General features: G+C 40.2%; 1 protein-coding gene across 1 annotated transcript in view; it reads right to left on the bottom strand.

Moving 5' to 3' along the window:
- Positions 1 to 8,409: 8,409 nt before the first annotated feature.
- The window catches only part of kdrl (kinase insert domain receptor like), a 40,504-nt gene continuing 36,028 nt past the window's right edge, over positions 8,410 to 12,885 (bottom strand). Inside the window, exons 28-30 of the mRNA XM_070913135.1 lie at positions 12,245 to 12,323; positions 11,673 to 11,776; positions 8,410 to 8,599 (exon numbers count right to left, since the gene is read on the bottom strand). Of these exons, the coding sequence (XP_070769236.1) occupies positions 8,416 to 8,599; positions 11,673 to 11,776; positions 12,245 to 12,323 (367 nt within the window). The 3' untranslated portion in view covers positions 8,410 to 8,415. The remainder of the gene's footprint in view (positions 8,600 to 11,672; positions 11,777 to 12,244; positions 12,324 to 12,885) is intronic.

Consider the following 12,885-nt stretch of genomic DNA (forward strand, 5'->3'; position numbering starts at 1 on the left):
GACAGACAGACAGACAGACAGATAGATAGATAGACAGACAGACAGACAGACAGACAGACAGACATAGATAGATAGATAGATAGATAGATAGATAGATAGATAGATAGATAGATAGATAGATAGATAGATAGACAGACAGACAGACAGACTTTTGTTGCAGACAGACAGACAGACAGACAGACAGATAGACAGACAGACAGACAGACAGACAGACAGATAGATAGATAGACAGACAGACAGACAGACAGACAGACAGACATAGATAGATAGATAGATAGATAGATAGACAGATAGATAGATGTTTTGAAGGGTCATTCTGGGTTTGACAGTAAAACTTTAGGCAAAACCCCTGAAGAAGCACATTCCTATCATTCTCTCTCGTCAGTGGAGCAGAGTTACAATCACACTGATATCACAAGTGATCACTGCAGAGGGATTTGCCCAGTTGTCATGACATTGTTGAAGTTCAAATTTCCCTTTTCTAATTAAGGACTTCTCATCCATTTTGTCTTAAAATACGTGGTTCAAAATTCACTCTTGGCCTCTCACCTTGACATCCATTGTGTAGCTGTAAGTGGTCTGTATATGTTATGGCTCCTCTGATCGGTCGAGTGATCTGGTGAGTGATCACATTTATGTTTCAGTATCATTAGACTTCATTTGCATACTTGCACACCAGAACATGTGATGAAGTGAAGTGCTTTGAATGTAAACAAATGTGTAAACACCGGAAGGATTTTGCAAAAGTAACAAAAGTTCCTTCTTTCCCTGAACTGGTGAGTGTGTGTGTGTGTGTGTGTGTGTGTGTGTGTAGCAGATCAGTGACGGTCAGCGGTGAAGCAGCCCAAGAATTCAGTTTGTTGCATAACTTCATTGATGTTATTGAAGTGGCCACAGCGTTTCTCTGCAGGATGAGAGGTAAAACAAGACCATCTGCTACTATTTTTAGAGAAACCGCCTGCATCGCTGACACACAGGCAGTCATCCTTCGTTTGTCATCTGTAATTTAAGACACATGCAAAGCAGAATACCGCAAACACAAGCCATGTTCGAGTACTTTGATTGATTTGTTCAGGATATCACAGAAATAGACGTTGGCAAGATTGTGAAGAATGTCTCTGTTTACAAGCTGTTATCGTGTCACTTTCTGAGAGTGAGAGAACATTTTCTACTTCCTGGAGGTGAACTCAAGTGTTGTGGAGGGAAAAGTGGAGGATTTAAACTTTCACTTTGACATTATTCTGTGGAAAATGAGAGCACTGGAATCCTTTGAAGCCCAGAGATAAAAAAAAAAAAAAAACATGGATAAACATTTATATAAGAAGCTCACTTTTCTTCTTATGAACCCATCTGGGCACAAGTAGGTTGATGATATATGATCCGTGGCACAGAAAAGGAAAAAGATACAGCAGTGCACCAATATATCACTGAACAAGCAGCAAACATCTCTGTGACGCTGTACACGGGCCCAGCTGTACTTTGAGCTAAATGCTAACATTAGCATGCTAACATGCTGATTCGAAGCAGTTATAATCTTCATCATGTTCACCATCTTAGTTTGGCGTGTTAGCGTATTATTATGCTAATTGGCAATAGACACAAACTACAGCTGGCTGATGGGAATGTTATTAGTTTTGCAGTTATTTCATAAAGAAAAGTTTAGGGGATCACCAAAGTGATTATAACTCATCCTGAGGGGAACACGAGTGTGCGTACTGAATTTCAGATTCTACAAATTTGTGGCTTAAAACATTTAAAAAAAAAAAAAAAAAAACCTAAAAGCAAACTATCTACAGCCACTGAGATGAGGCTGGTGGGTGGAAACAGGCGGTTCTGGTGTCCCACATTTGGAGTAATTGAAGGCAGTTTAGTTCCCCAAAGGCAGCCACAGAAACCCGGCAGCACCAGAACCAGACAGAAACTTCAGCGAGGGATTAACACACAAAAACATGCATGTGAGCTCCAAAATAACCCCACCGTGTCCACATTAATCATGCCACTGTGAGCAGCATTTTTCCCAGGCCCTCCTGGTGTACGAGCACTCTATACACCCCGAACCCCCCGCCAGAGGGGTAAACAATGGGGGCAAGTGGGTGAGCTGGTTTCACTGCACTTTTGCCTTTGAATGAGCATTGATGAATCTGAAGGCTCCCGAGGGTGCAGGGCTGACATAGTTTTGCAGCAGAACTCTGGAAACTACTTGTCTAAACTGTTAGTCAGATGCATGTAGACTCAGAGGTGATCAGACAAACTGGTCTTTCTAAGTTTTCATCAGTTAACAAACAGGGAATGACAGAAGGGGAACACATGCTGTAAATAAAGTAAACATCGTGCAGTATTTCTTTTTCTTTTTTTTTTTTTACTCAACTGGCACGGCAATTTTAAATTCAGGCCGACAATACAAGCTTTCTGAAGTTTTTGTAGAAAGTGTTTTTAAGAGATCCTGTAAAAAACTGTGTTTGACTTTAGTTTGATTGTTCTTACTTAATTCACAACACATGAGCGGCCAGAAAATAAAATGCCACCTTTTAATTTCCTTTGAAATTCTTGGAACTTCAGCAACTTCACAGATCCTCATGAATCATTTCCCATAAATCACACAGGTGGTGTTAACAGGTGGAGTCACCAGATGTTACGTAAGATTGTTTGGTTCTTGATGTCATTAAGTTGATCATGAACAGTGTTTTTAGCCACAGCAGCAGCATGGCTGGAGGGATGGAAATGCCCATCCACCACTTTTGTTCAGACAGACTGAAATATCTCAGCAAGTATTGGATGGATTGTCGTGACATTTTGTACAGACGTCAGTGATCCCCGGAGGATGAATGACTTTGATGATCGTCTGACCTTTCCTCTAGTGCCATCACAAGGTTGACTTCTGTGCTTTTGAGTAAGTACTGGATGCACGGCCATGAGATCTGGTGCAGCCCTCAGGATACATTTTATTAGCTACTTTGGTTTACGACCGAATACCTGCAAAACTAATGATACTCAGCCTCAGCTGTACTTTGTTGTTGGTGCTAATTGCCAAATATTAGTATTGTTACAGCTGGCTCAATACAATACCAGGAGAGATGTTTACTGCAACTAAGTTAATTGGGATAAATTAATCAATTGCTGAAAAACCAGGTACCAAACACCACCAAGGTGCTGCTGCAGCAGGATGGAGAGAGAGAGAGAGAGAGAGAGAGAGAGAGAGAGAGAGAGAGAGAGAGCTGAACTAAAGGGCCTGTCTTTAGTCAGCACAGGTGCCTGCCAATCAGATGATGAACCCAGAGGAGTCAACAGGATGTAACACTCCTCTTCATAAAGGTGACACTTGAATGTGGCATCATTGGTACATACGTGATACGACATTTTCCTGCGGGAGTTTTTAGTCTTAAAACTCTTCAGTAAATGCAGCAGCATCCTTCACAGTTTTTTGTTCTCTGTTTAATTTAGAGCTGCTGGAGACAACAGATTGATCAGTCTGAGCATTTAACTCCATCTCAGTTTTTCACGTTACAGCTCACGCTGCTTCACCTGCTGCCTTTCCTTTGCCTCACACTCTAAAACAAGATGGCGAACATGGTAAACATTGTATTATGTGATAGTGACAGTGTGTAGATGCATAAAACATGGGGAGAGAGAGGGACATTAGAGTTACATGACATGCATCTTAACCACTGGGCTGATGGACACAAACAATAATATTTTATTCTCTGTTGCGGTGTAAGAAATTCATTTGTGACCAAAAACTTTATTTAATATTTTAATCACAGCTCCTTCATCATGCCAGACATTCACACAGCTACTCACACGACAATACATCAACCTGTTGCTGATCTGATGTTTGTTTTTCCCCCGTCGCCCTTTGAACCACAGCGATGCTGAAGCCCATTGTAGAAGAGACTTTATTTAGCTGGACGGTGCTGTCGGCTCGTCCCTTTTTACTTTGCTTGTTAAAGGTGGACTGGAGTTAGGTATTTTAAGGGGACAGTATCCGGCTCATTGTTGTACATTTAGGTGAGAGGCGCGGATGTGGCCTACCCACCATTCACCTTCTTGGGCAGGGGTCTGGGAATAGCATTGTGTGGCCGTTTATATGGGGAGGAGGGGGGACCTTTGTGCTGTTTGGTTGACTGGCCCCAAATCAGTGTATGATAGGAATTCAAGCTGCTCAGATTCAGTTGGATCCCGGATGTTTTTTGGCGAAATTGTAGAGGTTCCCTGAATTAATTAACATCCCCTCAATGATTAATGGAGTGTTTTGCAGCTGTTTGCTTTGGGAAGACGCTGTGGAAGTGTTCAGGGAGAGGAGAGGTCATCCTCATAAATGCTATAGTTAAAAAAACAAACATTTATGATTGTTATGCCTGATATCTGTGCACTGACTGATCAGATCCTGATCCTGATTCCAGAGGTTGTTCCTGTTAAAGTTGATTTGAGGAGTATTTTTTTATCCAAACGGAGAGTCTAAGGATGGAGGGTGTCGTGTGTTTGACTTTGATCAATATAATCAAAAACTGAACTCACAAAAGTCTGATAGGATCGTAGTTTGAGCCAAAAAAACTAACCCTTAAAACAATACTCTCATGCACATATTCCAAATGTTACTTAAGTAAAAGTATTAAAAAATGTAATTCAAGTATGAAAAGTATTCATGATGCAGAGTGTTACATGAATACATGAATGAATAAATGAATAAATACAATTTTAATGTTGTAGTTCGTCAACATGGAGCCAATTTTAGATATTTTGTATACTACTGGGTAGGTTATTAGTATAATACTGCATCAAATCATATGAGTATATCATGTTTTCTCATATAAAAAGTAACTAGTAACTGTAAGTATCAAAAAAATGTAGTGAAGTAAAAAGTACAATATTTGCATATGTACGTAAGGCAGTGGTGGAATATAACTAAGTACTTTTACAGTACTTAAGGACAATTTTGATACTTGTACTTTACTTTTGTATTTCAATTTTATGCAGCTTTATACTTCTACCCCACTGCAGTTCAGAGGGAAATATTGTACTTGAATTGTGCTCCACTACCTTTGACTTTTCAGATTCAGATTGTCAATACAAAACATCATCTCAAACTCATTCTAATCTTTGGTTTCAATGAATTAATAGTTTTAATAAACTCCCAGGCGCAGTGGAAGAAGATAAGAGCTGTCCTCACACTGCTGTCTCTATGGAAAAACACTGCGTGGAGCTGCAGAAACACAAACCTGTTTGTTACCAGGAAATAAAAAACATGACAGTCAGTCCCCCCGCCACTCCAACATCCTTTCATTGTTTGTTTGAATCTAATTTTCTGGAAATAGTCGGAGGTTGTTGGTATGTGTTTGGGTGTGATGATGGGCGCTCACTTTACAGTAAACATAGTAAATCCTCTGAGGACAAGCGGAGACAGTCAAGGGTCCAACCTGTCCTGTGACGTGTGCCCCCCCCCCCGACACACCCAGTGCTGGTAAGCAGGGGCACTGTGCCCCCATAGGAAGCCCTGTGTGTGGCGTCCTCCGGTCGTGACCAGGATGATTAAGAGTTCCTTCCTTTCCTGACCGGAGGGGCATTGTCCCGGTGAACAGACATGCTGCCGACACCTTGTCCTGGCAAGGAAGTGAGTCTCTCACAGTCCGAGGAGTAGCAGAGGGGCTGAACCCTGATGGCACGGTCCAATGTAAACAGACCTGTTCATTAAGGTTTGAAAATTCCGATGGGAATAATTAAGAAGCATTTGATTCTGTGAATCAGCTTAAGAATAGTCTGAAGCCTCCGGTCATACTTAGTTGTGCTGGTGGTTCCCAACATGGGGGTTGGGACCCTCTAAGGGGTCAATCTGAGGGGTCATGAGATGATTTACAGGAAATAAAGGGAAGAAAAACATATCTCTACAACACAAATTCTTCTTATTTTCCCACTTTTCTTTAATTTTACATTTTTTGTTATTGTGAACTACTGGATCATTTTAGTACTTAAAGCTTCTAAAAACTGTTTAAATGCAAAAACCTTGTTTTGCTTTCAAGGGTCATGAGCCAAAAAGAGTTGGGGACCACTGGTTTGATTTCAAGTATATCATCAGTCATGTTATGGGGTTTATTTTATTGGCAACACACAGTTTTATAGAAGCCCACTGAGGCGATTGTGTATATTTTAAGTTTTGTTTGCTTGCTGCAGAATCAGGAAAAGGATGTGCGTTGTACTCTCCTCACTTTGTCTTATTGAGTGACGCCATGAAATTGTTTTGTTTTTCAGCAAAACTAATTGGTCATTTTAAGCTGATTATTTTTATTTAAGTATTTAATTAATTAAATGGCAAAAAATGGCTGTAAAGCTAATTATATATATATATATATATATATATATATATATATATATGTTATATATCTACTAGGTTTTCCTCATGTAAGTATTTCAAGGAATTATGAGTCGAGACTTCAAGTAATGTATAAATATATAGATCTTTATTCATTTATTTACTTCATATGCTCAGTTAACAGTGTTGGGGAACATTACTTTCAACAAAACTAACTTGTTACACTGAACAAAACAAAACAGAAAAAGCTGCTGCAGGTCTGATTATCATGGTTATGTGTGAATAATATGCAATAAAATCCAAACACACTTCTCTTTGAATTCAGGTTGAAACCATTGAATGTTACAGTAACTAAAATTAAATCTAAGAATTATAAGAAGTGAACATACATGAACGTTATGATGTTAGGCTGGCAAGAAATAATACAACAAATACTGTGTACTAGAGTTAAGAGTTAAATACAAACGCAACATAAATCAGAAATCTTTGTAACATGTGACCCTCAACACTGTTTCATAATAATATACCTTTAGAATACAAAAATTATACTTGATATAAAGTATCAGTGCATATTCACTTCCTCTCCACATAAACACAAATTGGTCACAAACAAAACATCATTTGGAAAAACACAGGTTCAAAACATCCACTTTATACTGTTGTTTACTCGCTGACAGAGAGGGTTTTCTTTCGTGGTCAACAAGCACAAGCTAGCTGCAGCTCCACAGGGTGTGAGTGAACGAAGGTTTTTGGTCCACAGTACTTTTCAATACATCTGGTATTACAAGTAAAATGCTGTTAAAACACGGAGATTTGACATGTTAACAAATAATACAACCGTGAACCAGAGTAGACTGGTGCTAACACACACACACACACACAAACACACACACACACACACACAGGGAGTTTGTGTAGCCTGCCCTGCAAGCTTTACTAATACTTAGCACAAGATGCAGAATATCCACATACATGTCTCTGCAGGAGCACGTTCCCTCAGCTTTACTATACGTGAATACAGCAGCACAAACCACATATACATCTGGAGTGAAATGTTGGGATATTACATGTTGATATCAGGAAAACTAAGCTGGAAACTCCTTTGGTTAACTTTTAAATATGAATCTATATGAACAAACAAAGAAGTGGAGTATTAAGGGACAGTGTTTACAATCTAAATAAATAGACAATTCATTTCACTAGTGCTTTTTGAATAAACTGTTCCTGTGAAGTCTCGTGTTTTCCTCTCATTTTCTTTTTAGTCTGACCAAAAAACAACAACAACGCAGCGTTTGAGTTTCTTCAATCGGAGGAGGAATCTACATATGCAGAAACTCGTCATGGTCGCGCTGTAATGTTAAATCTGAAGCCGGCTGGTCTTCCTCTCAGCTCCACCCTGTTTCCTCCATTATAACCTGTGATTTTACAAAAACCTGGGGAGCTTAAAAAACCTCCAGCACTCGCTCTGTCACTCTGGGTCAACCTGAGTTAGTTGAGCTGATATTTTTGTAGAATTATAGGAGCAAACGACACCTCAAATAAGAGACTTTCCATAATTAATAATCAATGTTACATTGCTATCTATCTGCTTCAGGTTTTGAGCAGAACTGAACTTTCATATGAGCGGATGTAGCCACACGTTTTTTACAAATTACATTCCAGTTTTTACTTCTTCGAATATAAAAGTCTCAATCTAAACTCAGCTATCCTCTCTCTCTTATTTTCTGGATGTCATTCTTCATCATCAAAGGTTGTAGTTTATTCGGATCTGTGGTGAAGTTGGAATCATTGTGGTTTGTTTTCACAGTAGATGAAAGAAATTCCTGAGCCTGTTTTCAGCCGTTTGATATATCACAGTGAATGTGGAACGGACCAGCAGCATTAACACCTGAAAACTGGAGAGGAATCAACAGCCTACAGGTTTCCTTCTGTTGCGCAGCAAACGCCCTGGAAGGTGGAAGAAGTTACAGGCGAGAAGATTCATGATTCATTTCAGAGCGTCCTTTCTAAACACTTTAAGAGGGAATCTCGTGTGTTTTCCTCTCAAACTTGGCAGTCCAGAGATAAGAGTCCAAACAGAGGAGAACAAAGCAAAGGCCTCGAGGCTGAGGTTACACAGGTGGGGTGGAGTAGCGCACCACGTAGTTGTAGTCAGGCGGCGGGCTGTGACACTCCAGGCCGGCGTCCAGGGCGGAGTCGTCCAGACTGAAGTCCAGAGACGGGACAGAGGGGGGGAACTTCTCCTTCTCTGTGTCACTCAGCACAGACTCTTTACTCTTACTCACTGCCTTCATCCTGAAAACACAGAGGGATGCAGCATAAATATAACAGGCAAACATCACCACACTAGACTCAGCTGAAAATATATCGTTTTTCAAGGGGCAATTCAACACAAGCAGGTTTGTATCATTCACATGAAATCCACAAAATCTATCAATCAAGAAAATAATCTGCAGATTAGTTGATAGGTTAGGTTCTCCTAATTGTTCTCTTCATGAAAACAGATGCAGCAGTGTAAGTGGATAATGGCCACATTATCAGCCTTGTAAAATAAACAGACACAACAAATCAGTGTGACAGGAAGACCAGTTCACATCCTGACCAGGGCTTTTCTCAAAATGCATTCTTGTGTCCTCATTATGTGCTTCACAAAATATCCAAAGCCCCGATGCATAGATTGTTTATATTATTACAGTGTCTCTCAAAGTATTCCGATGGCATAACTCTTTATTTGTGGGAAAATGGATGGTCAGTGAGGATGGGTAAACTCTTTTTAATATCAAGTTTTTTTTTTCAAGACAACGTGACCACTCCTGCAACAGAGGGCTGTTTTGATATTCTCTGATTTAACCCTTTCATGCATGAATTATGACAGCCTCAGTCAGGATTTTTTTCCTAAGTGTTTTTATTTCTCTTTAGGCATGAAAAAAACAATTTAACTTTTTTCAAACGCTAATTTTTCAAAGTTCTTCACATGTCCACTCGGGTGGACAGCATGCGTTTGAGTTTTCTACTGAAGAAATATGTATTTAACACACCAATGAATAAAATGGAAATTTTAACAATTGTATTACTCCTTAGTTGTTACTTGATGTTACCAAATTTTATTTACCTGCAAGGGTCTCCTACTATAGAAGGATTGGCAAGTTATTCCTGAGCTGCTCAGCATTTCTGGCCTTCCGCTGGCCATCTTGGTTTTGAGACATTTGTGTTGCGCTTACAATGGCTGGCCAGTGAGTGGCAGTGTATGGGATGACGCACTAGCGTCCACTGTGGTGGTTGATGTGCAACTATACCATTAAAACCCATGCATATACAAGAAAACAGCTTTTGAATAGCTGTCCACTGTAGTGACCACTATGCGTGAAAGGGTTAAGAAATTCCCCTTGTGAAGCTGTAAAATCAGACAAACCTCTCCTTATTCATATATGATGTAATCCATCATCCTGAGCTTTTCTGCTTCATTTGACGCTCAGAATATGAGTAATTGCCTCTTATTGTCTTTGGAGGTTGCTAAGGGTTTCCAGAGCTCCTCTCTCGAGGCCAAAGGGTCAGCGCCCAGCGAGGGGTTAGTGACGCCGCCGTACTGGAATGTCGTCCTGATGAATAAACTACCTGGTAAACCATGCATCAAAAATAGTTCACAATAGTAGGGTTGCCTTGCCAATGCCAAGCGCAAGGTGCGGGTACAATCGGCAATTGAGCGACAGGAAACAGAATGAGTCAGGGTAAAATAAATTACACTGAGCTGAAACGATTAGTAGATTGACTGTTTGAATTATTATTTTAAGCCAAAATGCTGAAAATCAGGGGTTCCAGCTTCAAATGTGAATATTAGCTGGTTTTCTATGATAGTAAAATGTATATCTTTAGGGTGTAGACTGTTGGTTGTACAAAGCAGGACTAGGTTTAGTTTTTAATTTTTACTTACAGCAGTTTTGTCCACTAAAAATCTATCAAATCATTAGTGAGGTAACCTCCTTGGCAATATTGTTCAATCAACTAAAAAGCTGTGTTGTGTGGCAAAAAGAAGTCAGGCTAGAGAAGTGGTGAAGGCAGAGGGAGCAACAGGTGGACTTGAGCAAAACAAAAGGAGCACAGCGCTATAGCTAACAGGGGAGGCCCTTGTAAACCCTCCTAAGTTCAAAGGTGGCAGTGATTGAGTGGTTGCCCAGCAAGGAAGTCCTCCCCTCAAAATGCAGATCATTCTCTGCATGCCTGGCCCTGATGACACCAGCAGGCCTATATGGGGTCTCGGTAGCCTCGACTTTAAGTTTTGAGATCCAAAAGACACTAAGAGCGGCTGTGGGTGTTTGTAGAAGTGAGTTTGGTGCGCTGTAAATTAATTACAGTGCATCGGAGAGTTTCATTAACTCTGTTAAGTGTGTCTCATAAGTTACTTCCCTGGCAGTTGTTTACATGTTCCCTCTTAATAACTTTTATGTTGTTTTCACAAGTTTAGACTCTTTCCTCTCCAACTTAACAGAGATTTGGGAAACATATGAAGATTTAATTTACTGCTCTTCATCCTTTAAATCTTTTAAGTGGAAGCCACAGTACTTTGAAGGAGTATTAACAGTCGCTACTGTGCAGGGAACAGCAGAATAATACCGCAAGGTTTAAAGTGTAATTACTGAGTTCAGGGGTTTGACCCTGTAAATCAACTCTGCCACTGAGCTGCTGTAAACTTAATATGTAAGCCTGAAGACACCTACAGAGACCCTCATAAGAAAGAGTGAAGATTTACAGAAATTGGACTTAGATTTGACTTCATCCTCAAATAACTCTCACGTGAGAACACATTGTCTCAGTGTCTTTTTCCTTTTATTACAGTTTTATTTATTTGCCCGGACAAGGATCCACATCTTAAAGTCATCAAACGATCCAGGCTTTAGACCAACGTCACTCCTTTGAGATTATGTGTGTTTGTTACCTAGCATTTGCATTATACCAGACGGCCATGACTCATAAGTTAAATCTGTCTGGGAGGTATCCCATTCAGGACTTTTTTTAGTGAAAACAAAGGGATTTTAGGGTGCGCTCTTAAAACAGCCAAACCTCAAGTGACGCATCCACTCTGCTTTTGTGCTCAGTCCTTCAGTTTGTCACCTTCAAGCTTTCTCCCTCCCACTTCTCCTTTGTGCCGCTGTCCCTCCTGCATGGCTTCTTCAGACAAAAGGGAAAACTAGTCGCTGAAGAAACTTTGTGTGTGTGTGTGTGTGTAAGTGTATGACAGTTATAGCGTCTATATTCCAGCACAGTGTGGAGGTTTCCGAACAGGTATTTTGCAGTCTCTTCCAGTGTGTTTGCGTGTGCTGATTTGTCACAGGGCATTTGGACGGGGTGCTGTGTGGTGTAGAGTACATACGCCAGAGCCATGATGCTCAGAGGTCGGCCTGCCAATGATTCGAGACGCTTCAGAGTCTGCATGTTGTCAGACGACAGGCCCATCCCGCTGTCGGACTGACCGCCCTGAAGATGATGATGATGCATAGAAGACAGAAAGTGAATAATTAAAACCCCAAATATCACCTTTCCTTCTTTGTTATCTGATGTTTAAAAGCAATAAACAAAACCTTAAATTAAAGTGTAGAGAGAGAGAGAGAGAGAGAGAGATGTTTTCTGTGTCTAGAACCCGACAAACACCTTGCTGCTACATTTTGCGCCAATTGCTGCTTCACTGACTTTGCCAATATTTCTGATTTGTAGATAGCAAGACTCAACAAGACTAAATGTGATGCTTGAGGTTAAAGTATCATTCAAGAACAACTCCTGGATTTCTATTTCTATTTCTATCTAACTATTTTAAATGCACCTTAAAATAATTTTATATAGTTCAATAGAGCCGCTATAAACGACATTTATGTTCCAGGGTTGCTTGGCTTAGGATAAGTACAGCTTGTGTGTCTGTCTGGTTTAGATCCAGAATGAGTAACTCACCCCGTGGTTGTCATTTGTCCCATTCTCCATCGTAACCTCGTCGAAGGTTTTCACACTAGCGGGACGGATCTTGATGTTCCTGGCAAGAAAATATTTCCAGAGTAAGTCTCCAAAATACCCTAAAATGTTCTCTTTCGGTTTAGAGAATCCTTTTGATAACACTGGAGACAAGAGGCAAAGTTCAGCAACAAAACTGCAGGAACTTAATCACTTAAATCAACAACGTGCGGCATCTCTGACATTGTACTTTGAAAACACACCTTGTTTACTTTGCATTTCAACACTCAGAGGCTAAAACGACTGCATAATTTAGCTTAAGGGGCAACTGTCATTACTGCTTTTCAACACCTCCTCAATAAACACACTTGGAGGACCTGTGAAAACTCAAGAGCCCAACAAATATTATTTTAAGTGGACATAAATCTTGAAGCTGGCTCTGTGGTTTTTGGGGGAAATTCCTCACAGGAGCCATCAAGCTGCCGTGTGTATATTTCTTATCATGTGCCAGTCAGGTCTGACCTAAATGTTCTCCTGGTTGAGTTTAGTGCTACAGGAACCCTAATTGTTTTGGATATTATTCAGTGCAAAGTAGGAAAATGATTTAGGCATTTCCTTTGCAAAACAGACTCAGTGCTGTTTGC

Source organism: Enoplosus armatus, chromosome 10 (assembly GCF_043641665.1).
Source record: "Enoplosus armatus isolate fEnoArm2 chromosome 10, fEnoArm2.hap1, whole genome shotgun sequence".
NCBI classification, from domain to species: Eukaryota; Metazoa; Chordata; class Actinopteri; order Centrarchiformes; family Enoplosidae; genus Enoplosus; species Enoplosus armatus.